Source organism: Camelus dromedarius, chromosome 2 (genome assembly GCF_036321535.1).
Source record: "Camelus dromedarius isolate mCamDro1 chromosome 2, mCamDro1.pat, whole genome shotgun sequence".
Lineage (NCBI taxonomy): Eukaryota > Metazoa > Chordata > Mammalia > Artiodactyla > Camelidae > Camelus > Camelus dromedarius.
Window position 1 is genome coordinate 59,935,109 of NC_087437.1, and position 27,928 is coordinate 59,963,036.

Genomic DNA, 27,928 nt, shown 5'->3' on the forward strand with positions numbered 1-27,928 from the left:
ACCAGATATTTCTAAGGAAGAGAGGCCATTACTATAAGAATTGCTTGGGAAGCTGCAGCCAGGGTTCATTTCTCTATACCATTCCTATCTTTTCTTTAACAACTTATTTTTTCTAGTTGTAAATCTATAATGATTTAACGGTTCTAAGGTTTTCTACAATAGCCTCCACAATAACAAAAACCCCTCCAGCGAGGAAAAGAAGCTGAGTACAGAGAAAATACGTTTTGCTGTTTTGTTTTGCTTTGTTTTGTTTTTAACTTTTCAGGGGTCAGAGAGGGGTGACATGTGTCAAGTGAAGAATTCTCAGTGGGAGCTCAGGAGTTCAAGACAGTCAAGGGAGTTTCTCTTTGTAAATGACTGACATTCAGCAGTGTGGATGGAACTGTCTCTACTCGTACAACAGAGGATCAACAACCCTGGGTTTCACTCAGCCCAGAACAGAATGAATAAGTGATCCATACAACATATGTTTGAGATTTCCTAAGTAACAATGAAGTGTAGGCAACAATCACATTCCTAGATTCCAAGTATAACAAACAACTTTGATCTAAGATGAAAATCAAATTAAGACCTCAAGATTCTTTCTTTAATAGATCATATTAAATTATATCCAAACATCCAAAAACAAGTATTTTTATCTCAAAATAGAGTACTCATGTGACTAATTCTTTGGAAAAAAAAAAAAAAAAAAGCACAAACAGGTCCCTAAATACCACTGCCCAAAGGCAATGCAACTGCAAAAGTTACTAACATCAACGCAGTTGGCTTCCCTGTTTACAATCCTCTAATTCTTGAGGTAGTAGTATAATTGCCTGTTACTGTACCAACCCAACCCAACTTCCACCCCAGTATTGTACTAAGAGTTAAAGATTCCATTTTAGAAAAGTCAATGGTTTTCTGTTCCTACTGGTCAGGCAGTATAAGAGAAGTAGCTAAGCACATGGGTTACTGAGCCAGAATTCTTGGGTTCAAATCCCAGCTCCACCACTTACTAGTTTCTCAAATTATCTGTAGTTGGCTTCCTTGTAAAATGAGGCCAATAATAATAAACCTTTATAGAGTTGAGGTGAGAACCAAATAAGTTCATGTATGTAAAGTGCTTAATATATTTAATGTAGTTAGAGAAGCACACAGCCCATAGTAAATAACCAAGTTTAAATTTCAGGTCTACACATGAAACTCTATGTTAAAACCATATACAAGTAATATATTTTATGAGAAATAATCAGATGGAAAAAAAAACACTTACAAAGTCACTATATCAGCATTGGCTGCTTCCACAGCTATACTCAAAGGGTCTTTCCCTTCTTCATCAGTGGCATGTTGATTGGCACCTCGTTTTAGGAATAAACACACCTGCCTGTTTAAGGAAACAGCATTTTTGAGATATTGTCAATAAGGAAAAAAAAAGTTGGTATTCACCTTAAAAAAAAAACTACTTAAGTAACATTTTCATTAGGAAATTCTTGACTGATTTGACAAAGATTTACTGAATATTGACTCTAATAATAAAAATTTATCATGATCAGCATTTTATAAATCTCAAGGTATTTTCATATTTAACCTGTAATATATAACTCAGTGGGATGTATAAATTATGGTCTCTATCATCAAAGAATATCATAAAAAGATGTACAGAGATAGGTATAAGCTTAAATAAAACAAAAATCACTCAAGGCCATTATCTGGGAAAGAAGGAAGCCAAGGCAATGTTATCATAATATGTTAATGATAATTACAATAGCAATAGAGTGGGCAATAATCTTGCCACTGTATTCCACAAATATTAATAACAAAGAAATTGACAAAAATGAAAAAATGAAGGCATAAATTAAGAGGCTGTGAAGTAAAATGGGGAATAACTATGATTGTTTAAGAAGAAAATACAAAGGATGAGTTAAATAGAACCACTTTTAAGGTAAAGTTATTGAGCTGAATCTCTTTGCTAATAAAGCGAAAGAAAACAGCCTATGATAAAAATAGAAGATACTATAAATAAACTGAAAAAAGGACAGCTTCTTGCTTGTCCAGGTAATAAGTCTTGGAGATCCTGAGATGTTTTATTGAGAAACAATCATCTATGACACAAACTTTTCACATAAGGCCAACATTTTTACTTTATTTGTATTCTCTAGTAGAAAGCCTATTTTTATTGTTTTATTTTTCTGTGAATCTAAATATTGCTTCAGAAGCCACAGCATCAATAGCACAGAATAAGAATTTACTTTAGAATCTGACTTTAACTACCCTGTGGAAAAACTAAAATTTACAAAGTTACAAAATTCTCCCAAAATGTGTGTGCTATGTACATAATGTATGTGTGTATATCCATAAATGCATGCGGGCATGCACACACACACACACAGACTTACGTTGTCTCATAAAATCGCAACAATTTCAGTAACAGTTTTAAATACTGAAACAGATCTATATAAATATTAGTAAAATTGAAAGTAAGTTTTGTAATTTTCTTGTCTGAAAAGTAACAGTATCTTTTTCATGAATGAAATTTTTAAAATTTCAAGTTCCATCATGACAATATAAGTCAGAGGAAAGTATCACTTTACAAACTCTACCTAAAATTCTTAACCTGAGAAAAAGCAAAACATTATTTTAAAATAGTTTTTTTCAAACAAAATACACTCAAATATGTAGCACTATAGTTTACCCCGTGTGCCCTAAGACGGTGGCATGGTGCAGTGGTCCCCGCCCTTGCACATCTCTTTGATTCACATTAGCACCATTCTGAAGGAGAAACTCGCATGTCACCAAAGAGCCCTTAGAGGAAAAAAGAAAATAAAATGTACAAAAAGCAAACAACAATATATTTCTATTAAAAATAGAGTATTTACTTTACTCAAAAGCCTTTTTAATACATTCTCCTCAAAAGAAAAAAATGTTCTCCTAGCAAAAGCAAAGAAATGATAAATTATGTTATTTTCTTCCCAAGAACTACTTCTAACTGGGGTTCAATGTGCACTCTGTGACCTAGCAAAACACACTACTTTCATTACTAGAATTCTCTTCCATTAAGAAAAAAATTGAGCTTACACAAAGCAATATTCAGAAACCACTACTAGCTGCTGCTTCTATTTTCCAACCCATCTCTTAAAGCAAAAGATAATGCTAAAGCTATGTTCAGAATAAATTTTATTTTTTTATGTTTTACTGAAAACCTCAATTTACAAATTCATACCCCTAATACAGCCTGGATAAGCGGTGTTCCTTTATTTTCCTCGGAATTTGCCCAATTCACGTCTGCACCATGAGCCAAAGCCTCAGCCATTTTAGGAAGATTCTTCTCATAGGAAGCCCTGTAAAGCTGGAGTCCTGGATTAAGATGTTTAGAGTCGAGAAACATAGAAGAATCTTGCCTTTCTCCTTCTGAAAAGCAAACACAAATACGTCAAGAAAAATGAGCTCTTGGCAGGGATGGAAAAAAATGAGAAGTTACTGTTTCACAGGTACAGAATTTCAGTTTTGTAAGATGAAGAATTCTGGGGATGGACGATGGTGATGGCAGTGCAACAGTGTAAACAGACTTAATGTCACTGAACTGTACACCTGAAAATGGTTAAGATGATAAATTTTATGTTATATGTATCTTACCACAACTTTTAAAAACATAAACTCTGACTTGTATTACAATGTGAAAGCTATGACATAAGAAACCACTAATTTAACAAATGAGCTAATGGGAGATATTCACAAAGGTATCTTATTTCCGATAGACTAGTCACTCTCCAAACAGTTAACCTTCTTCTCTTATAAAGACTGATTGGTATACCAGGCCTTTGTGGTCTTGCCAGTATAGAATGAGTAGGTAAATTACTCTGTATTAGATTAAAATTAGGTATGTTCCTAAAAGCCTTAAAGTCTTAAAGACTCAGAAGAGGCAGTAAGAATCACTAAAGAATTTTACTACTAGACCAAACCTTACTTTATTCCTAGGATGGCCCGATACCATCACAATTTGCAGCACAAGCAGTTCAAATAATTTAAAGAATGCTTACTACCCTGAGTATTTGCAAGACCAAAACCACTGAAATCATAAAGGAGAGAATATAGGAGGAAAGCACAGGTCAGAAGGAAAACCTAATGGTGGGGCAGGGGCTGGGGTGTGGGGGGGATTTGCTGATCTCCTTCTCCTGAAAGACAGCCAAACAAACAAGATAATGGCAATAAGATCTACAGTTCATGTGGATTAAAAAGTATCCTAACTATTGACAAGTTACTTGTAGCACATATTATGAGACTTAGAAGAATGCACAGCTAGGAGAGAACTTCCAAATAAGAAAAGAAATAGCTGCTTTCTCACTTGGCAGTATTAATTGGCCCTTAGGACCTTCTAAAAGACTAACCATTTCCTTAGATACTACGTAATCAAACCTGGAATTTACCACACGCATTTTTCAGCAAACAATACCAATTAACACTGGATTTCACCAAAACTCACCAGGCTCATATAAACTATTGGCTGACACTGTGGAGGGTAAAGATTCTCTTCCATCATCAGAGCTCTGCTGGATTCCACTGTCATTACTTCTGACTGTTTTAAAGAAAAATTAGCTAGTGATTAAAGTTCACACATTGAGAAAACAGTCTCCCACAAACAATGAGGTTTTAAAATGAGCTCTGATACATCTACATAAACTCAGCCACCACCAGTGAATAAATTTAGCACAACTGTAATCCTTTGGAACATTTTGCTTATTGAAATATGAATCAATCACAAAGCCTGAAAATAAACTTATTTTCAGAGTTGTAACATATCTCATTACCCCATGAGTGTCAGGGACAGTAAAGAGCTGAATTTACTATATGACTGTTAGTAATGTGTAATTCTGAGACAATGGGTAACATCTAGAGAAATGGCCACACCGCACAATGACCACCGGCACAGACTTGGGATGCTCCACAAGAGTAGTACTTACTACTACGTAGTTTTGAAGAAGTATCAAAGTAGGAGAAGAGTGAATCTAGCTCATCAGGACAGAAGAGAGACTCCCGCCTGGCCTCGTCGCTATTTACAGCAACCACTGAGGACATGCAAGTTAGCAAAGCACAAAGCAGGCCGTAAGAAGGGAAAAGGGCAGGAAAAACATTACTGGGAAAAATTTAGGAGGAAAAAATAGGAAGGATATTAGGTGGTTAATCAGATATTTAGGGCTTTTTGCATGAAAGATTTGTAACTCCCATCTCCCCTTGCATTCTGAGCAGTTCTGTTCCTTAGAATATACACACTACAATTGACCCTTGAACAACACAAGTTTAAACTAGGTAGGTCCACCTATAGTCGGATTTTTTCAGTAGTAAATATTACAAAACCACGTGATCCAGGGTTGGCTTAATCCATGGGTGCAGAACTGAGGATACAGAGAAACTGCCGAGCAGATGTGGAGGAACTGACTACAAATTATATGTGGAGTTTTGACTGAGCAGAGAGTTGGCGCCCTAATCCCCGAGTTGTTCAAGGGTCAACTGTATCTAGAAATATGAATTACCAAGACATTATTTAAATTTAACTGCTTTAAAGATAACTGTTTCCTTAGGGTATATAGAAGGAAATAGGTTCTTAACATTTAAAAAATCTGTAACAGGTACTAATTCAGAGATTAAGAAAGTGACTTCAGCTCAAGAACATATTTATATAGACAAATCAACTGTAATACCTGAACTTTGGGGAAATGCTCTGACTTGTTCACTTGGTCCAAGTTTAGAAATGCTCAATCTCTTTTCTTCATAACTTTTGGAGTCAATCTTTTTTCCCTGCTCAGGAGGTGATGATGATATAGAATATTTATCCACAAATTTCCTCTCCACATATTTTGCTCTGATATACGCCTCTTTCTCCTGTCTGATTGGTATACATAAAAATGTCATGATGTTCTGCTTAATCTCTTAGCATGGCTAATACTAAAAAGAAGCCATTACATATTGAATATTGCAAAGGAAGTCACTAAATGTAATACTAGTTAAAGCTGAAATTGTAATATTATGCAACATGTTTTCCTTCCAAATATTTAATGAACTATGATTTCATGTTTAAGTGAAATACAAATAAACTAACTGAAGAATCCTAAGTATTAACATGGCACTCTCATATTCTCTTAATTTCTATGCTCACTCATTTCTATTCATATTCCCTTGTGCTTTTTACAGAATGAAAAACATTACCAAGAAACTACTCAAGTTCATAGAAATCAACTTTAATTCCATTTTTACTCCAATAAATGTCACATACTGAACTATCACTATTCATAACCATTATTTTTTGTAAGACAATATTTTAAAACAGCATACATAGCATTTCTAACTTAAGGGGGACCAAAAAAGGTATCACATTTTAAACTTCTGTTTTATGATACAATCATAAAATCCCAAGTTTGTTCTGTACCTTTTCTTACTTACATTCTTTTAAAAAAGCTTAGGTCTTTGGCTAACAAAGGATAACTCAAGGTCTAAAATAACTCAAACAGCCACGCTTTAGCCAAAAAAATAAGAATCTGATTTAAGTGGTGTTGGTTTAGAAAGCAATGACTTTTAAAAAGTATTAATTATACATAAAGATATAGTCAAACATAGGATTACAGCAGGTAAAATTTTAATACCTAATATAAAAAAGCATAAATTCTAAAAACAACAACAATAAAAACTAATTGTCTACCTTTGAAGACACTCTTAGCCACTTCGTTCAATAAGTCTCCATACGTAGAATTGAAAGTAAAATTTCAAACAGAGCAATTAAGTGTTAAGTGCTCTCTCCTACCAGAAGCTACCCTTTTCACCTTTAACTCTTCAATATAATAATGTCATGTATGAAACATGTGATTAACAAATATTTGCTGAACTAAGTCAAACAATGTGAAATTATTCATTGTAAGTAATAAAAACTTGATCCTTAGAAACATTATCTCTTTAAGGGCCTGCCAATAACAGAACTTTGTTCTACTTCAACTGCTAAGAGTTTTTACATCCCTATATAGAGCCTTAATTTTTAAGATTCTCTCTTATCTGAAAACTATAACTAAGTTTATGATTAATAAAAAAAATGATTATCTAATTAATATACCCAAGAAAGAGACAGCCACATTTTAACAGGTAGTAATGATCTCTTGTGAACAGTCTGTCTCAATGTTACATACCAATTATAGTGAAATAAAATCACAGCTATATTCCTGATTGGGGGAGAGGGGAAGGTAACACATTAACACAACTGAAATTAGTACCTTTGTCCTGGTTGTGGTTTCTTTATTCCCATTTTTTCCACATTAGCTTCATAAACTCTATTTATGACATCATTCCCCAACTCACACATAAGCTGTTTGGCAGAAAAACAGAAAATAAGTTATAAATTCCTAAAAGTAATATAAGTCCTTAAGCAAGCACAGCTACTTAATTCTTTTTGCATGTTCTGCTAATGCTCATTCCACAAAGATGTTTAAAGTTAAAACAAAATGAGACAAAAATTGCAAGCAATATCACCATTTTGCCATTCTACTAGAGCATCTTCCTAGAAGATTATCACTCCTCAAGAAAGGGTTTCTCAGGGGGACGGTATAGCTCAAGTGGTACAGTACATGCTTATCATGCATGAGGTCCTAGGTTCAATCCCTAGCACCTTTTTGAAAAATAAAAATAAATAAATAAACCTAATTACCTCCCCCACTAAAAAAATTTTAAAAATAAAAAAAAAAATTTTTAAATGGTTTCTCTTCACCCATCTTTTACCAGATTTCTATCTCTCCATTATAGCTGGCACAAGGCTACATGTTATTCGCAACGTCTGCTAAAAAAAGAAGGCTAAGTCCAGACAGGTTCAGTTTTAAACAGCTGAGAACTGTAATAAACTATTTTCTCCTACTACTTTATTTACAAGTATTTCAAATTTTTTTTTAAGTTTCGATTTTTTTTAATGTATCAGACACTTGTATTTCAACTATTTTTCTAAATTGAATCCACTGAGTTCATATCTACACAAAGCTGGTGCAGAAATTAAATTTCTAACCCTCAACCCCCACTTTCTTCTCCTTTGAATTCATAACAATTTATAGAACTTATCTAAATAGGGGTCTACCACAGGATGCAATTTATCACCTTCATTTAGATATTTACACAAAAATGCCCAAAATCAAAAGTTTTTATTTTACATAATTGACAGGATTATCAGTTTATCTATGGATTGGAATAAAAATACAAGCACATTACAAACACAATTTTCAGACAGAAATAAATGCAAAATATAGCACAACATTCAAACTAATTTTTTTTTGCAATATGGTAAACTAAATGGTGGGAATTTAAAGGAGTATACTGTTAACCATTATGAATTTCATAAATCTTATTAAAAAATCTCTGTGATCTAAAATTATGTATGACATTTTCATAGATACGAATCCTTACACAGGGGAAAAGGATGTCTTGGTCTGATGACTACTATCACTGACAAATGTAAAGTTGCAAGTGGGCCTATGCTGAAAAAATGCAATCATAACAATATGCTATACCAACCCATTGTGGAGCTCACTATAGCAGTATCTCATATTTTAACAAGAATTTATATAATTATAAAAGATTAAAATTAAGGCAAAAATGTAAGATACTTTTAGAGAAAACACAAAAATATAAGTATGCTGGTTTCCTTAAAAAGTGAACTGACATGGATTAAGCTCCATAAGCTTAGCAATCTAAAAAAGACCAATATGAAAACACCAGATTTGCCAAAATAGTGTCAGATATATTCCAACACAATTTGATTCGTTATTAACACTGAGAAACTCATACATTTGTAAACCAAGATTCTAAAATCTTGATTTTTATGAGAAAACATAAAATATTTTAAAGCAAATATTTATTTTACCTTTAAAAGTTCAGGCTCCCAGGTATCTAAAGTTAAAGAGCGTACTTTTGAAAAATGAACTCCAAGACTCCTAAGTGGGAAAAAAAAGACTGTATTAATATATAAAACTATCAAGTCTCTACTCTATTTGCATATTATGCAAATTATTTTCCTCTTTTAATGTGACACAGCCTCTAATGTAGCCCTCAACACGTTAATAATAGGGACAGATTTTCTGGTTAATAATGAATGATGAATCAAAGTACTCAAAAGCACTTCATAAACCAGAATTTTATCCACTTTACAAAGGTACAAAGACACAAACTAGCAGTCAAATTAGGCAAGTGGGAAAGGTCCTCTAACCAGTGGGACACAATAATTTACAATGTGTGTTTATCCAAAAGAAGTCTCTCACCCTGGGCAGGCCTACCCACCGGTGAATCCCAGAGCACTCGATACACAGGGTGATTCCCAGGTTGATGCTGGCCCACCGCGGGTCTGCCAGACCACAGTCACAGCAGCTGGCATTGCCAGGGATACACTGGACTCGCTGCAATGCACTTTCTCCTTTCAATAATTTATCCTTTGACTCATTTCCAGAATCCAGGCTTCCTGTGGATGGAGATGATTTCTTATCCAGCTTCTAAAAGAATTAAGAATTATTTTTTTAAAAAAGATTGCAATATACTAGTAATTCTATGTTGCACACTACATGCTCCAAACAAAAACTTCCAATCCATACACTGAAGTCCTACTTTGAGCCTAAACCAGGCTGTTCCACGCATAATTACATAATTACAGAGTGAATCAACAATAGAATGCACAATGTCTAAAATCTTACGGGCTATTAGGACGCCAGAAGAAAAGCAAAAGGTGGTAGATAAGCCAAAAGCTAATTTTTTTAAGTGCACAGCAATGTCTATATCAATAATGACCAAATACAAAGATGTAGTTTGGGGATCCTAGGCAATTAAAGATATGGCCTAAAAAACCTTCTGGTTTAAAAACATTTCAACCTTAACAAGCCAGTATTTTAGCACAGAATCAACAGAAATACAATCTGGTGCTTGTCTGGCCCTTCCCGAAAACTCAACCTAATAGCTGTTAGGTGGGGCTCAGCAAAGAAAGTGTGGGGATATGGTATTCCAGAGAGGACTGAGCTGGGTGAGGAGCATATCCTCAAATGAGAGCAACCTCGTGGAGGTTGTTGCATCCCAAGCAGGGTAAGGAGGGTATCTGCACAAGAAGACAGCCCAACAAGAGAAGTGAGAGCCTGAGGATGCAAACGAAGGTATCAGGTGGGAGTGCCACCTAGTGTGAGGTGTCAGAGCCTGGGAGTGGAAAATGGCAACAGAGAAAGGATGTTGGTCACATACAGGGGACTGGACATATAAGTAAACCCACTAAAAATAAATGGGAGCCAGATTTCTCACTGCAGAGAAAGGAGTTACTTACATGGAAAAGGAGAGAATTAGAACAAACCTCAATTGTATTAGATTGGGACTGGAGATACAAAGAGGCACAATAATGGTTTCAATAAAAATAGATATATTAAGAAATACGGATGTAAATGTGTATATATACACATGCATATTCCCTTATTTTGGTTCCTAAAAATCATTCTCCACCAAAAACAACAAGGGCTCACTGAAGAAACTGCTGATTTCAAGGCTGGTGCAGAGAAAGTACAAGAAGATGAACTCAGAACATCTCGCCATACTAGAAAGTAAGGAAGAACTCAAAGATTGTTGAGAACATATCAAAAGGATACAGAAGCTGGGGCTCCTCTGGCCAAACTTGGACAATTTGAGCAACAAATAATGATAGTAATGAATTCTAATAAACTGAATAAAATAGAGGCCTATACTGATATAATTAAAACTTTAAAATTTAAAGCTTGATCAGGAACAGAATATTTACACAGTCTCAAAGTACCTCCAAGCGTACATAAAATACTATTTCAAAGATAGCTTTACAGTAGAGAAGTCCAGCAGACACCACCTTATCAAGTGATCAAAGTGAAGATCACCAATAATGGGACAAATCAAAGTCATGTGCCACCTGAGAAGATGCAGTAAGAACACCACATCATTTATATAATACTCCTGCCAAAGACACATAACGTTGTGAGAAAACATCAAACAAACCCAGAATGAGGGACATTCTACAAAAGTTTGTAACCTTTAAAGCAATCAAGGTCAAGAAGGTCAAAGTAAGACTGAGGGACTATTCCTGACTGAAGGAAACTGAAGAGTCATGACAACTAAAAGTGACCTGTGCTCCTTTTTTTTTTTTTTTTTTTTTTGGCTTGGGGGAGGTAGTTAGGTTTATTTATTTTTATTTATCTAAATGAAGTCACTGGGGATTGAACCCAGGACCTTGCACATGCTAAGCATGCACTCTACCACTGAGCTAATAAACAGTCTCCCCTGGACTAGATCTTTTTGCTGTAAAGAACATTACTGGGATGACTGTCAAAACAATGATATTTGAGAATTAAATGGTGTGATTTATCAATGCTTGTTTCTTTATTTTGATGACTATACTATGATTAAACAGCAGAATGTTCCAGTTGTGGGAAGCACTCACTAAATAATGGTGATGGAGCAGACATTAGCAACTTACTCTGAAACGGTTCAAGGAAAAAATTATTTGTACTATACTTAAAACTTTTGTGTAAGTTTGAGATTATTTTAAAAATTTTAAAAAAGAAATACAATCTGCTTTACTAGAATATGTTTGATCATGTAAATTACCTCATAGGCAATTATTATATAGGAAAAGGATATCAATACAATACAGAAAACATGTTGGTTCTTTCCCAGTTTTTCCTCTGTAAGCTAATGTTTCTGCACCAAAGCTGAAAGCAAAGCAAACTAACACAGCAGAACTCAGCTGGCCCCCTCAAGGAACACCGGACTGAACATGATACCTATCCATCCCCTCATTCTTCTTGGCTCATTTTGGCAATGTGCTCTCACTTGAAAATTTTCTTGTACTATTCTCTCTGATTTTTATGTATTTTGACTTTGTCACCAAAGCATCAACCTTTCTGTACCCTTCCATTAAGCTAGTGTCACCAGTTTTGTTTGCACCAATTTTTAAAGTTAAGTTCTATTAAACTATAGTATTTATTTATTAGGAATGTAACTATGCTACTATTTTATTGAGTGTCTAAAGTATTAGGAAAAACTTACATGGGTTTTAGGTTGGCCCTATCCCTATTTTTCCTATAATCTCTACTATTTCCAGTGTATGATTTTGCATAACACAAGTATTTCAACACCACCACTAGCTTCTTCATCAAGATGATTTGAATACACACCTAAATTTGTTCCCTCTCAAAACTCCACTAAAAACAAGACAATTTTTTCAAGGAATTACCTACAGCCCTTATAAGGAAATCTGTGATAATTTGAACGTGAAAAAGAGTAATTACTGCAGTTGTGACCCATTGTATTTACAAAAATCCTTAAGTTTATGATGATAGCCCCCCAAAAATTTCTGTCCCCACATAAGGTAGCTAATAAGTTAACCAAATATGGTAATTAAAAGCAAAAACTTAAGCATTTTATTACAGAAACTAAATAGCTCTAGTTGATGAAGAAAAGCTGTATTTTACATAAGAATGCAAGTTAATAAATGCGGACAGGATGACAAAATTAGAAAATCATCATTCTGCAATTCCTAATGAAATTACAAATTCAATTGTAACACCATTAGATGAATGGTTGATGGGGGCATAGATCTTACAGGGTCAAAGTAACACAAAGTAAGTTAGATTTGTTACACAAAGTAACCAAGTAGACTGGGAACAAGAAAGGAAATGTAACATGACAATGGAGGGATCATACTGCCATCTCCCTAATCCAACGTGTCCACTTCATTTTCATACAGAAGCCTGATCTTATTGTTAGCAATGGTTAGATAACCAAATATTGGATGTCTCCTGTTACAACATGCAGTATACACATCATCTCTGTTGTAATCGTATGAGAAGGAACTCTATAGGAACAGCTAGCCTAATCTTTTCAGCTAGTCATTGTCAAGAAAAAGAGGGACTATTTTAGGCTGAAAGAAAAGGGACATAAGACCAGATGCAATGCCTAGTCATAGATAAGATCTTACTTTGTACAATAAGCTGTAAACATTTTTAGGACAAGCAGGGACATGTGAATATAGACTAGGTGAAAGATGCTTAAGAAATTACTGTTAAGTGTGAAATGACATGATGATATCTGTAAGTTCCTTTAGAAAACTTCAGCTTTTTTAATTAAAAAAATAAAGACATTTATCCACAAGAATAGGGAGAACCGGAAAGAAAATAAGAGCAACAAAATCTGGGGAAATAAAAAATGGCTGGATGAATGGTAACCAAGTAGACCAAGGTGATATCTAAGGATAAGAAGAAAAATCTAAGAGTTCATCAACTTCATCACATAATATTCAAAGGGCTGAAGGACTTACACTGGTTAATCCTGGAAGGGAGGATGAAAGTGGGAAGAATGGTTGTTTAAGAAGCAGTTAGATCCAAGGTCTCCTCCCCAACTCTATGCCATTAGGGTACTGCTCTCTACAAAGACACAAATGACTAGAGGTATAGTCTCTGGGAAAGTAAAACAGAAAGTGACTAGATGGGGTTCATCTGAAAGGTGGAAGGCAGAGGATTAAATGAACATATACACCCTGAATGCTGAGATTCCCAGCAATTAGCTTCCAGCAGGCCTCTCATCCCTATGCAGGAGACTGATCAATCTTCTCTGGGGAATCTTAACAGCTGAAAAGACTCCAAAAGACCCTAACTCTGGTTGTTCCTCAACAAATGGACCAGACTTCAGTGAAGCTCATAGTCAACAAAGTCCTAACTATGTTCTCAGGGCTTCCAAAGAAGTTAACCCTTCACTTGCAACCATGAGCAAATTAACAGCCAAGGAAAGCTTCTAATAAAATGGTTCTCACATTGCCTGCACACAGGTATCACCTAAAAAGCTTTTAAAAATATTGATGCCATGGCTCCTAACTCCATTCAGTTGTTCTAGGGTGGGACCTAAGCACTGAGATGTTTTAAAGCTCCCTGTGTTATCATAATGTGCAGTCAAGATTAAGAACCACAGTGAGTGGGGCATATAACTCAGTAGTAGAGTGTATGCTTAGCATGCACAGGGTCCTAGGTTCAATTCCCAGTATCTCCATTAAAATATATAAGTAAATAAACCTAATTATCCCCCCCAAAAGGGAAAAAAAAATTAAGAACTACAACTCTAACGTTATATGCATGAAAAAAGAATAGATTTATGTGTATAAACATTCAGCAAACAAAAAGGAACTCCTGTAAATTAAATATATGCTAGCAGAACTGAAACATTCAATAGAAGATTTGGAAAAGTAACTGATAAATTCTCCCTGAATGCAGAGCAAAAAACACACAAAAATAAGAAAATCCTAAGATCAGTCCAGAAATTCCAGAAAAAGAAAACAAAGAAATTGGAGAGGAGGAGTACAAAAGATCAGTAATAAGAAAGACTCCAACAGCAACTCCAGAAACTACAAAAACAATGCTGTTAAGAATTGTTATTCTTAAGAATAATTATTCCCAATCTAAAAATTCCACACTCAACCAAATTATCAAACAAACATGAGCACAGAATAAAGACATTTTCAGACATGCACAGACTCACAAATGCCTCATTTTCAGGAAGCTAGTGGAGGAAGTGGTGAATTTCATATCTCAGGACTCACTCACAGCCTCACTCAGTCTGCAGACTCACTGAGGAGCTGAACCCAGACTATGACCCAAGAGCATATTCAGCTTATCTTCCCCAGTGAGATTTCAACTAGAAGACAGTATGAGCTTTCCTTTTTTGCTTTTTATCCAGTTTCAATTTTAAATAACTTTCACATTCACTATTTTATTAGAATAATAAATATTTGGGGGAAATACTTACATCAAAACACCTTATGTCAATCTGAGACATATATTCAAATACTGTATTAAACATACATTGACATATTGAAATAAAATGATGAGTGCAGTCAAGAGAATTTGAATCTATAATTTAAAAATAAAACATATTTCCATTACAAAAAAAAAATCCTCCATAAAAAAGTGTAATAATCATGCAATGTTGCAACTAAAATTTAAAACTTTTGGCAATACTTGGTATTGAAGTATTGTTTACTAACCTCTGATTCGTCACCCTTCTCTCTATAAGCAGTAGCTATACTGGTCTGAACAGCCTTAATCCATGCCTGGCGCAGCTTTTCAGAATCTGCTTGAAGCATACAACTTCTAAAAAGAAATAACATGGTTTTCTCAGACACTAAATTAACCCCCAAAATAAGACGGTTTACTTTTTTGTCCACTTTGTTATTTAATAATCTTCTAACAACAAAAAAAATTATTTCTGTTGAAAGGTTTTATTTATCTATCTTTAGGACACAGTATCTTCATAAAGAAATCAAGGAACCAATGAAATCAATTACCTACTGAAAATGAAACACCTATTCGTGTGTATAAAAAAATTTTTAATTTACCATATAAACATAACACTAACTTTTTCCATTGAGTAGAAATATGAAATGGTAGTTATCAAAGAAAATGATTTGATATATGACTTCAGTTCATTACCATGACAGCTAAAATGTTTTCATAAGGCCACATCAATAATCTTTATAGAATTCAAATATGATACTGAGTAGAAGCTACTTTAATATCTGACTATAATATGGTATAATCACTAATTATTAAAATTTACTTTGAGAATATTTTTTCCTCTTTAGCTCAGATAATCACAAGTGAAAGACAAATCCTTCTCTATTCTGCAAAGTTCTTTAAGACAAACTATAGAAACATAAAAGCAGCTCTCAAATTCTTGAGAATCACTCACTTTGTTGGGGAAACCACCTCAAAGCAGAAGCGGCGTTCTATGTCTTCACAATGTTTCACTGTGCAGAGCCTTAGATCCTCCACCACCACAGTGGGATTATCCTACAGTAAGGAGACAAAACTCCAGTATTTATCAACCTACATTTTAAATACCACTACCAATACAAACATACTGAAAAACAGTACTTGGAATAAATGGTCTAATTTTAAAGGTTTATATTTTATCTTATTTTAGATTAGAAATAGGAGTTATCAACATAGATATACCTAATAAAGGTAATTCTGTCCTGTTAATTAGTTTATCTGCCTTTAAAACTGCTGTAAAAGGATTAAATGAAGTAGTTTCTATAAGGAGCTTCATCCAACACTTGGTAGTTAATTAGCAAGTGCTCAGTAAGTGTTAGCTTCCTGTTAATTTTTTTCCATTTTTTTTCATATCCATTTCTCTTCTGGTCCCCACTCACATATAATAAAAGCCACTTTCCTCAAAAAAAAAAAAAAACTATTTAATAAGTCAAGTTTTACATAACTGAAAGAAAAATAAGAAGCCTATACATGCTTCTTAAAATATTTAAGAAAGTGAGAAATTTTTTATCATTTTCTAGCACTTAATAAAAATATAAACTCAAAATCAAGTTTATCAGAGTAGGGAAAAAACCACCAACTATAAGAACTTGTGTGAAATAAACCTGCTACCATAGAACCTAGCAAGTAAAATTTCACACTGTATCATCTCAAGAGTAATAAATACTTGAAACTTACAGTTGAATATATAATTCATACAGGCTAACCTGGTAAAAATCAAGTCATCAATTAACTAATAGTTCTTTTTTTCTAGTTATCTTTAAGATTCTCAAGTCACATGCAATCTCAATATATCTTTCCATTAAATAAAAATACCTCCCCCTTAAAATAAGGTTCAAGAAAACAAATACATAAAAACAATTTAAACAAATTTTGAGGTTTCTATATAAATTACTTCAAGCTTACATTTATGTTATTTTTAACCTTTCCATATTATCACTTTTGACCCTAAGGTGATATTCTTAAAAAGCATCCTTTCTTTCAGCCTCAAAACAGTACTAGGGAATGGTAGTGTTATTCCTGTCACATAGTTGGACGAAGAAACATCTGGAGGAGAAAAAGTAATAATCTTGGGACACAGAAAAATCCACCTCAAGGCTAGAAATTAAGAATTCAGGAATCAATGCTTATACTTACTACTTATGAGTCCTCTTATACTTATTCAAACATAAAACCAATAAATGATAATTTTCCATTCATGAGTATTTATGGATTTCAGTGCTTTACCAAGAGGAACAAATAAAAAAACTTAAACTGGAGATTCAATGGATTTTCACTTAATTACTTCACAAAACACCTACCTTAAACTTTTTCTGGTAAACCAACTGATTGTTCTGTATTGAAAACCAGCGTCTAAATAAATACAAAATAGATTAAGTTCTCACAAACATAATTTATTTCAGTTGTAAGAAATGAAGTATTTGGGAAAGCACTAGAAAATCAGTTAATGGTAGTTACTTTTTGAGAAGTGCATTGTTTTGTTTTGCTTCATATAAACTGACATCAATGAGACAACTACTGAAAGTAAAAAAACAATTTAAACAATTTTAAAACCACAAAATAGGAAAATAAAATTACTACATTTTGATTCATTCTTATGTCAGAAATTTATATCCTAACAAAAGCTGTTATGCCTTATGCTATTATCAAATAATGATTATTTTAAAATAAAAATTTACCTTTTTGAGCTGCCTCAAAAATTACTAAGTTGTTCCCACAAAATAACTGCTTTTGTTATAAAGTAGAAATAAATTTATATTATAAATAAAACTATCCATTGTATACAATAAAAGACTGAAATAAATGGTGCTTTGTTTTCAACCTTTCTGCAGCTAATTCAACAAACATTCAATTTGTTAAGCAAAACAGAAAATTTTATCACCCTTTAGAACTGGTATCAAACAGGAAATAGTTGCCAACTCACTTGGCCTTACTTTCATGTAAAAAACTTCTAAGCAAAATAATAAAAATCATTAGTAAAATGATTCACACAAATATTTATATTGTCCCACTCATTACTGTAAATTAATTGGCAAACACTTGCAATCTTCTTTAGAAGAAAAAAACTAAGCTACTAATTTATCAAAACAGTAGAAGGACCTAAAGACTTACAAAAAAAAAAAAAAAAAATCACAGCCAAAGCCATTCACAAAAGAAAGCAAAAATTCTCATCAAGCATGAAAGGTAAAACAATATTTGAGTCATTATTTTAAAATTAGTTTTATGTGAGATGATTTCTATTGTAAACATTAGTTATTAATCTATTAGCAGAGAGAGATTCTACCTTTTCATTGATACTAATACAAAGCACTAGAAGTTGTATTTAGATATATTTAGAATTTCTATTTTTAAAAAATAAGGTTAATTCTCGAAGCTGAGAAAATGATTAGATGCTTTTCTATTTTCAAGCTAGATAGATTGTTAGGTTTTCTTGCTATTTAAAAAGGTATCACCTTTACTATTAAAATAGAAATTTGTTAATTAAGGATCTAGATAAAACCAAGTGGTTGCCTCCAAATGTAAATCATCAAGAGGCAGGCTAGAAAAGGAAGAACTTCTGGGTTTCTTTGCTTTGGGACACATGGTTGGTTAGAAATGTTAAAGGAAATACCTACAAACAAACAAAATGGTGCAGCCCTGCCACATGGGATGACATGCAATGGAAAAAATCTCTGATATTGATTAAAGAGTTTTTTAAAAAAATCATTTGAAGTAGGGTGAACTATATTAATAAAATTTTTGTTTTATATAATTATAATATATAATTTGATGAAAAACTACGAAGAATTTTATTGTACAATGGAAAAACACCCATGTAAACTTTTCATGCTTCTGAGGTCTTCAAAAAATAAATTTCCTTTGACCTGCTGAATCTTAAAATAATAGCCTCTAAACATAATAACAAAATACTAGATTAAAAACTTTTGTTAGAGACTATTTCCTCTGATTATTAACTTTATAGATCGTTTATATTTATGAAGCCCAGTACTCCTGCTGTCTCTCTGCTTCTGGGTGACTTTTTCACATCATCGATTTTTGTACACTTAAGAAAAATACTATAAATTCATCTTAATTTGATCTCTCCTAAGGAAAAATGCCACAATGTATCCTAGGTAGAAAAAAATTTTTAATTACTAAGATTTATATGTCTTATGACACGATCTCCCCTCCTCTGCCATTAAAAAAAGAAAAAGGAGCTAACTATACTCATTTAGATTAATCAAGACTTCAATCAGGAAAGTAAAATGAAATACAATTTTTAATTGCTCCTATAGAATAATTCCAGTTATTATCAACATTTCTTTTTTTTGGGGGGGGTGAGGTTGTTTAGGTTTATTTATTTATTTATTTTTTAACGGAGGTACTAGATATTGAACCCAGGACCTCATGCATGCTAAGCACACGGTCTACCACTAAGCTATACCCTCCCCCTCTCTTAACATTTCTGATAAAAGGGAAAATGAGACAATTCACAGTCTATGGAATATAGAAAATACACTAAATATGTCAAGCTCATGCTATCTGCAATTTGAAGGTACATTAAAAGGTAATTAAATAATAAAAAAACAAATGTTGGAAAGACCTGTGCTGACAATTACACTATAGTCTACAAAATTCAGAAACTGACCACAAAGTCAAAATATAAAACACTTTTTAAAAAGGAAAATGTCTTGGTTTTAAGAAGATTAAGCCATCACTTTATATCTATCTCAAATTGAAATAACCCAATAAACTTATTCATAAACAATTAAATATTAATTTTTAAATACCAATGAGAGATTCCAGATGACAAAATTGGGGGGTGGGGGGGAGGTACCTTAAAAAATAAATCAAGTAGCTTTTACAATTTTGATCACTAGTCCCAGAACTCACTTGAAATCAAGAACTTGGGTAAAAGTCAACTTCAAAATCAGTAGAAACTTTATCACTAAAACTATACAGATGATGGATTCATGAATACATTTATATAGGTGCCAAATAGGTGAGCATTTAACAAAATTAAAAGTTTAAACATGTATATGCTACTTTATTTCAAATTCAATTTAATTTTTCCCAGGGAAAAAGACCAAAATGGTATAATAAACAAAAAAAACTAGAAACTAACAATGCTTTCTTTAAACATAATTAATACAGTTATAACCAAAAGGATTATTTCCTAAGTAACTATCTAAAAATTTTAAAAAGCATTTACTAGCTATTTCTCTTAAATATATATATACATGAAGTTATTCATATTACTCAATCTGTATCTTCTTTGGATAACTATAAATATATCAAATGTTCTTTTCCAGATTAAAACAAATTGGGGAGATAAGCAATGAAAAGGTATAATTCCATTCCTCAAATAAGATGTTTGTATTTTCTTCCCAATTTAAAACATAAGAGACTTTATATCCATTGCAAGTAATCCAACTGAAATGCAGGTTAATTATGAGCTTTCTCGTGCCAAAGAGGAAATTGGAGAGGTAGGAGTGAGGGGAAGGAAGCCATTTGGTACCTGATATGATCGGGCTTTTTCCTGTCATGTGAAAAAATGGGGCAGGATTAAAACATAAAGGAAAGGTGGTAAAAGAATGAAAACGCAAATGTGCAAAATAAGCAAAGGACTAGCATGATATGAAAATAAAGCAAGAATTAAAGGAACCGGCTTAAGCTCATAACCTAACAAAATAGTCAAAAATATCTTGCATTTTGCTCATATATTATACATACTTGCATTTATACATTTAATTCCAACTCTTAGGAATCTGAAACAATAATATTTCAGAAATATTCAAAATTTTTCTACAAGTATTATGGTATAGAAGGTTCTGGCAGGACTAAGCACACTCCACTATTATTTTCTGCCTTTATGGTCATAGCTATAAAATACAGATAGTACCTTTCCTCATCCTAATGAAGGAAATAATCACTATAGATGTATCTGTATAAACCTGAAACAAATGCAAACTTTCCATAAGGCAAAGTTCCCACCACCTGCTCACCCCCTTTTCATCAAATGATAGCAGAGGCTCTAAAGCCACACATAAATAGAGTTTACCTTTAATCTATGTATATACTTCTTACTTTAAAATAAAAAGCCAGTAAAAACTAAAATTTATACCTGCACCAGCAGCACATAGAATACTTAGCTTTAAGATGCTATATAAAACATTTATGCTTTTGGCTATACTTTCTAGTTCAACAAAGAGTGAGCATAGCATGTAATTATTCAGCTTCTTTATTAGTTTTAACAGCTCATTACTAAATAAACTATGTTAATATTTAATTATTTTCCTTGTTCCTTCATCTTTTCTAAATTTATCATGAAAAGCAAAGGAGAAATATAGATATTAGTAATCCATCTAGCACTGACTTTAGCCTGAAGTGATGCTGCCACACTGAGAAGATGGTCTAATACAGAAAGATTATTTTAGTAGATATCACATCTTCAAAACATATATATTATAGACATATAAAAATCTTAAGAGACACCACAAGTTAGAAATCTGAAACCAATCAGAAACAAGCTCAACAATTCACTTACGACATAAAACATTTCACTCCTTATGCTATTTCAATCATATCATACAATCTCTTCAGTTAAATTTCAGATTATAGAATAATGCTTTCAAGTGATACTTAGATTTTATGAAGTACAGGGTGAGGTTTTAAAACTATCTGGGAATTCCAAGTCAAATTCACATTTCCCTCAGGAAGATCTTTTTAAAAAGCTGATTTTGAAAATACATGCCACTATTCCATAAAACTATAGATAGACAATGGCAAATTTATCATTATATGATTGGTACCTTATGGTGACTATAAGAAAATGTGTTCCCTACAACTAATCCACAATCCTTAAAAGTACTTAAACAATGGGCAGAAAAAAAATCTTTATGTTTTAATAGCTGAATTGCTGGATTTTTAAAGTAAAGGCACAGATATCACAAAAACACAAGTCTTCTATTCAGAGGCTAGTAGAAGATACCAAATCAAGCTGGATAGAGAACTAGAGAAGTAGAGCAGACTCTGAAGTACTTATATAGATAAAGGAAAATTATTTGCAAGTATTTCCTAAGATTAGATTTTAGATAAATTTCATATTAAAACATTGAGATATATTCCAAATTTTTAAAATTGAAAAGCAAAGAGAATTCTAAATAACATTTAATAGACTACTCTGTTTCCTCTCTTTTATACTTATTGACCTATAACTAGAAAACATTTAAGATTTTTGTTACAAGGTTCTGACTTTTAGTTTGTGAGGAGTTTTATATAATGCTTATATGCTATATTCCTTACAAGTCTGCTTTTTACTAGTGTTTTCATCAAAGTGTTCTTTAAAGGCATATGAAAATGAAATTAATTTGCTTTCTATAATTTATTCCTAGTAATGTAAGTGGATTAGGAAGGGTTTTTTTTAATAGTTTTAAGTTATTTTTTAATAGTTGAAGCTATATTTTATGTTATCAAAATACAGACTGTTTAGAATTTCTATAGCAAGTTAAAAAAAATGCCAGGTTTTGGGCCTCAATTTTGTTACATCCAGCTATGTGACCTTGAATGAACAACTATCTCCATGCACCTCCATTTCTTTACTAAAAATCAGGCAGTTGAACTACATCTATGGTTCTAGTCAATAACTGTCATCCCACTACATAGAGATGGCATCTCTGTCAAAAAGTGGCCTTGTTTCTAAAGTTATTTTTTCTTACTTTGCAAATGTAGGTAATATATCTACAACTGAGAATTTAACAGTTATTCCCTATTTAAGTCACATTTTAATGTCTATGCCAATTAATAAAATCCATGAAATAAATTTTAAAAATGAAAGAGTTCACCCTTAAATCAGAATCAATTTTCTTTTATTGTCCTAAAAGGGAATGCAATTTTCTACTAACACTTACTGTGCTTCATTTTGAAGTCTGAGAGCATATCTGAGTGGAGTAGTCCATGGAAGTTCATTTCTTCTTAACACAATGGTACAGTTTCTATGGATCTATTGCATTTTCACTGTGTTAAACTTTAAGTAGGTTGTTTTGAAGTCTGAAGGTTAAAATTCAATTCTAATATTACCTCATGAAACCATACTGGTTGAGAAATCTTTATTTATTATAAAAATTTGACATTCACACTATTTTTTATTTTAATTTTCTACTCTGGCTATGGAAATTTGCCAGGAAAGCTTAAAAGATTATTGACCTAATTTTTACAGCTTAGAAAACAGAATTTTAATTTTTCATTTTTACTTTACAATAGTTAAAACACTATTTCTTAACCAGACTATCTTAGTTGATCCTTTGATGTTCATATATTACTTTAAAAGTTCTACATAACTCAAAAAGTTAATATCAAATATAATCATTATTCTTCCCAGTTTATATTTATTCTTAGGTAAAGAAAAATTACTTCAAATAAAACACATCATGTACCATTTAAACATTTGACAGTATCAAATGCTAGGGAAATACGTAATAAATCACTGATGTTTGAAAATATCAGTGAATGTTTATTCTATATAACCTCATCACCAGGAAATCAAAATAAGTGCACTAGGAACCCATTTCAATATATTAAATAGTCAATTAGAATTGTTTCCATTTAAATTAACAAAAATGTATACTAAATTAAACTTACCAAGAAAATTCTATTTATTTTGCTAATGTCCATTTTTTTTAAAGAAAACAATCTTCTCTATCATTAAGTGAATTCATATCCTGTTCAAGTGGCAAATAAAATATATACATTCAACCAATAATACAACAGTAAATCAGTTAACCAGAACCCAAAACTCTTCTCAATTATTACAAAATTGTTCGGACTACCCTTTATTTTTTTTTTTTTTTTCGCAAGAAGGGAGGCATCTTTGAATAAAAGATTTATCATTGCTACTCAGAAGGATGATCTTGAGACAAGCCAATCTTTTTTATTTTTTCCTTAATATCTGAAATTATTTCACTTCATTATATTAATACATGAGAAGATACAATAAAATGTTTTACACATTCATTCAAAAGATATTTACTGAATTAATATTTTATAATATTTTTGGTAGCCATCAAGTTTAGAATAAAGGAGCATCAGCTGCCACGCGCACTTCATATATAGAAACAATCCCATTTCCTAAAACTCCTGGTTAAAGTTACTGCAAAAATCAAAAAATCAGGATCACTTCACTTAAAGATTCAGAAGCAAACATTAAGTAAAAATGCACATAAATATCATATGGGGTGGAACCTAAAGGAAAAAGCAGCTCACTTTTCCTATTTATCCCAATATATTCAGTATGTAATTTGCAATCAGATCTACTGCATAACAAATACAGGAGGTAGTTCACATTCAAATTTTACTTATTGTGATGATCTAGTTACTAAAGACCAAGCATAAGAATTCTCCTTGCTTCCTAGTTTACACTTTGCCTAAATTTTAGAATTAGAATTGCTATTCTTCACTTGCTTCTTAAGGCCCCTTCCCTCAAAGGCCATCTTACTTATCTTCAGCAGATTGGGTTCAGGAAAGTTACTATGGACTGTGAATTTAGAGAATTATGAAGAAAAGAGTTGCCAAACCACAGGGAAAGTCAGGAAACTGAGCATATGGAAAGAACAAGACTGGTATTTGAAATATATTACCTGTTCCAAGTTTTGAAAGCATTGCTGGCTCGTTTGAACAGATATCCTTCCATAACAATGCCATTTGCAGCATCTACATTATATTCTAACTTAGAATCATCACTGGAGAAATCCTAGACAAAATAACACATTAAAAAGTTCATATGATTTTTACTAAGTTCCTTAGACAACAAATCTATCCTAGAGAAACAGCTCAAACAGCAGAAAAGCTTTGTATTAAGACAGTTATACCAACAATATTCATAAGAAAGGGGAATAATGTTCAATAATAGAATGCTTTAACATATTAAAGTATGTATTTCAATTTAGGACTATTTTCAATAATTATTATCATAATATAAAAATGCAGATTATCATACAGAATATACATTAAAAGAGAAAACAATATAAATCATATAAGTTGTATAAAAAATAATATATACACTGTGATTAAAAGTATAAAATAATATGTATACAAATAAACAAAGGGAATAACTTAATTTTATAGGGTGTTATGTTTAAAATGCTTTCATTTAATCCCAATATTTTATGGTATTGTTTATGCTAACAATTTTTCAAAAAGGAATATGGTTACATTTGAGATTACTTATACCTATCACTATTTTATAAATATATTACTATCATGGTAGTTTTTAAAAATCTGATAGGAATAATAACTCCACTATGTGAGAGTTCAAAAAGGATAAAGGCTTTTTTTCCTAAAATAAAATTAAGTTTTGCAAAGGAGAACCACTACAGTGTGAAGCGGGCATTCTGAGCTTACTTTTTTATGACGACTATGGAGTTCATTCAGTCATCTTCTGTCATTCTAATCATTCTATCCTTCACTGAATGTAATTCAAATTCTTAATTTTTCTCCAATGATTCATTAAGTTTTGAAATCAGAAATCCTATATTTAAAATATTTCCTGATAACCATCTAAAGTAATTTCAACAAAACTCTAAGACTGCTATAATCCCAAAATTTAAAACTCTAAAAATCAATCTTGAAACTTTCAAAATTACTTCTGGACCAATGATCAGAATTGGAATGCTATCCTATGAGAGAGTAGTAACGTTTGGTCTTGAGAAAGATTTTGGTAGAGGCTAGATGACCACCTGCCAAGAATGCTCGGATGTGGGGATCCTGCACTGGAGGGGAAGCAGAGTGAGAATCACCTAAAGGCTTTCCAAATCTAAGGGTCTATGACGATGGGAAAAGGAAAGAGACTAACTCCAGAACTAACAACAAGCACTTCCAACATCTCTCAAAATTTAACCATAAAGACATAATAATCGAAAACAATCAATGAAACAGAATCTATAAATGATCTGCTATTTTTCTTCTTACTTTTTCTTTGGGGAAAAAAATCAGGGAAACTTTAATTCCCTCATTTATTTGAGGCTATAATTTATTTAATTATGCAGACAGATTTGTCAGCAACAGACATAATTGAGTTTGGCAATATTGTAAAGATTTCATTTGTAACACTGGTAGTTTTTATCAATCCTAAAGCTATTTAAAACATAAAATAAGACTTCCTTGAAAGTGCAGTGCATTATAAGTATTTTTCTAACTTTCAACTATATTTCTTGAGATAAATTAAGTCTTCAATATAATTACTATTAATATTGATTAATATTTTATAGTACTTAAAATGTGACAGATATGATTTCATAATGAAAGCAATTAATAATGTTAATAAAATATATAATATTAGAATTTAAATATATTGATGAGCTGACAAATTAGGACAGAATACTCAAGAGGCGAAAGACTGAGTGAAAATTGGAAGCCACAGAAGTAAGCAGAGCAAGGAAGCCAGCTTTCACCTTAAGGGCATTTCCTCATCAGGAGAACTTGAAGCCTTGGTATGGGGCCCAAGGAACAGAAGGCAAGACCAAGGCTGGCCAATGAAGGGACTTCAATAGCTTTTCCTTTTGAAATTGTAAGCAAGATAAGAAGGACTACTATTACCACTTTGATTTAAGATTATTTTGGAAGCCCTAGCCAGCAAGATAACAAACAAAAAGTAAAGGATTGGAAAGGAATAACCGAACTACTACTATTTATATTATAGCTGATGTGACTTTACACACATAACATCCAAAAGAGTCCAGAGATAAATTAGTATTAAAAAGAGCTTAACAAGACTAATGGTCACATGGTGGGAAGGGAATAGTTCAACTGGTAGAGTGCCTGCTTATCATGCATGAGGTCCTGGGCTCAATCCCCAGGACCTCCATTAAGTAAGTAAGTTAAGTATATAAATAAATAAACCTAATTACTTCCCCACTCAGAAAAAAAATTTTTTTTAATCTCTTAGGCACAATAGTAAATTAAAAAAAAAAAAAGACTAGTGGTAACAAAATCAATGCAGAAAAATCAAATTTTATTCTAATATACAAGGAAAGTAAACAGAAAAAAATTTTAAGATAACATGATAACATTTGCAATACAAGTATTTAGAAATGAATCTAACAAAAGATGTACAAGAAACTTATCAAGCTTTATGAAGGACATTAAAGAAAACTTAAATAAATGAATAAATATTTCAAACTCACGGATCAGACGGTATTATAAAATAAAGATATCAATTCTTCCCCAAATTGATTCACAGATCCAATGCAATCCCAATCAAAAGCCCAATCAAAAGTTATTTTTATGCAAACTGAAAAGCTATCCCTGAAGTTTATACATACGGAAATGCAGAACTTTGGCAATTCACTTTTCAAGAAGAGAAGGTAGAAGGTTTTGTTTTGTCAGATATCAAGATATGCTATAAAGCTAAAATAATTACGATATCATAGTATTGGCATAATAAAAATGACCAATGAAATAGAATAGAGCCTGCAATAGACCTCACATGCACGGAAATGTAACAGTGAGCAACAGGGAAAGAACAAACTTTTTAGTAACTGATTCTAGATAATCTAGCTACCAATGTGAAAATAAAAGGAAACCGGATCTCTACCTCATACTATACAAAAAACCAATTACAGATTGATTAAAGATCTAGACATAAAAGGCAAATCTATAAACACTTAGAGGATTATACAGGAAATATATCTTTGTGATCTTAAGTTGGGAAGGACACAAAAAGTGCCAAAGAGAGAAGAAATTTTAAGAACTACATGAAAATTAAAAGCACATATACCCCAAAAGGGAGCTTATATCGGGAAGATCTGAAGATTTGATCAATAGTTAATTAGGCAACATGATGTGAAAATGGGAGAAAGACTAACAGCTATTTAACAAATAGGATATCCAAATGACCAACAGATATAGGGGAAGGTATTTGAGCTCATTAGTGACTAACACCATAAATTAAAACTAGAATGAGAGATCAATAACTATCCACTCAAATCAGCAAAAAATTAAAAACTCTCACAGTACAATGAGGTGGCAAGAAGCAATGGGAACTCTCACACAATACTGCTTTCTGGGAATGGTATAACATGTTGAAAAATAATTTAGCATTATCTACTAAAACAAACATGCATACACTCTTTGACCAAGCAATT

General features: G+C 32.3%; 1 protein-coding gene across 2 annotated transcripts in view; it reads right to left on the reverse strand.

Annotated features, from left to right (window-relative positions):
* The window catches only part of ACAP2 (ArfGAP with coiled-coil, ankyrin repeat and PH domains 2), a 126,695-nt gene that overhangs the window by 11,115 nt on the left and 87,652 nt on the right, over positions 1-27,928 (reverse strand). The window contains exons 10-22 of one of the 2 annotated variants that reach the window (XM_010994394.3): positions 24,425-24,537; positions 20,308-20,328; positions 17,111-17,162; positions 15,727-15,827; positions 15,023-15,128; positions 9,274-9,482; positions 8,861-8,930; positions 7,230-7,321; positions 5,673-5,857; positions 4,457-4,549; positions 3,197-3,384; positions 2,669-2,778; positions 1,250-1,360 (exon numbers count right to left, since the gene is read on the reverse strand). In XM_010994394.3, the coding sequence (XP_010992696.1) occupies positions 1,250-1,360; positions 2,669-2,778; positions 3,197-3,384; positions 4,457-4,549; positions 5,673-5,857; positions 7,230-7,321; positions 8,861-8,930; positions 9,274-9,482; positions 15,023-15,128; positions 15,727-15,827; positions 17,111-17,162; positions 20,308-20,328; positions 24,425-24,537 (1,451 nt within the window). The remainder of the gene's footprint in view (positions 1-1,249; positions 1,361-2,668; positions 2,779-3,196; positions 3,385-4,456; positions 4,550-5,672; positions 5,858-7,229; positions 7,322-8,860; positions 8,931-9,273; positions 9,483-15,022; positions 15,129-15,726; positions 15,828-17,110; positions 17,163-20,307; positions 20,329-24,424; positions 24,538-27,928) is intronic. The other variant, XM_010994396.3, reaches the window with a different exon arrangement.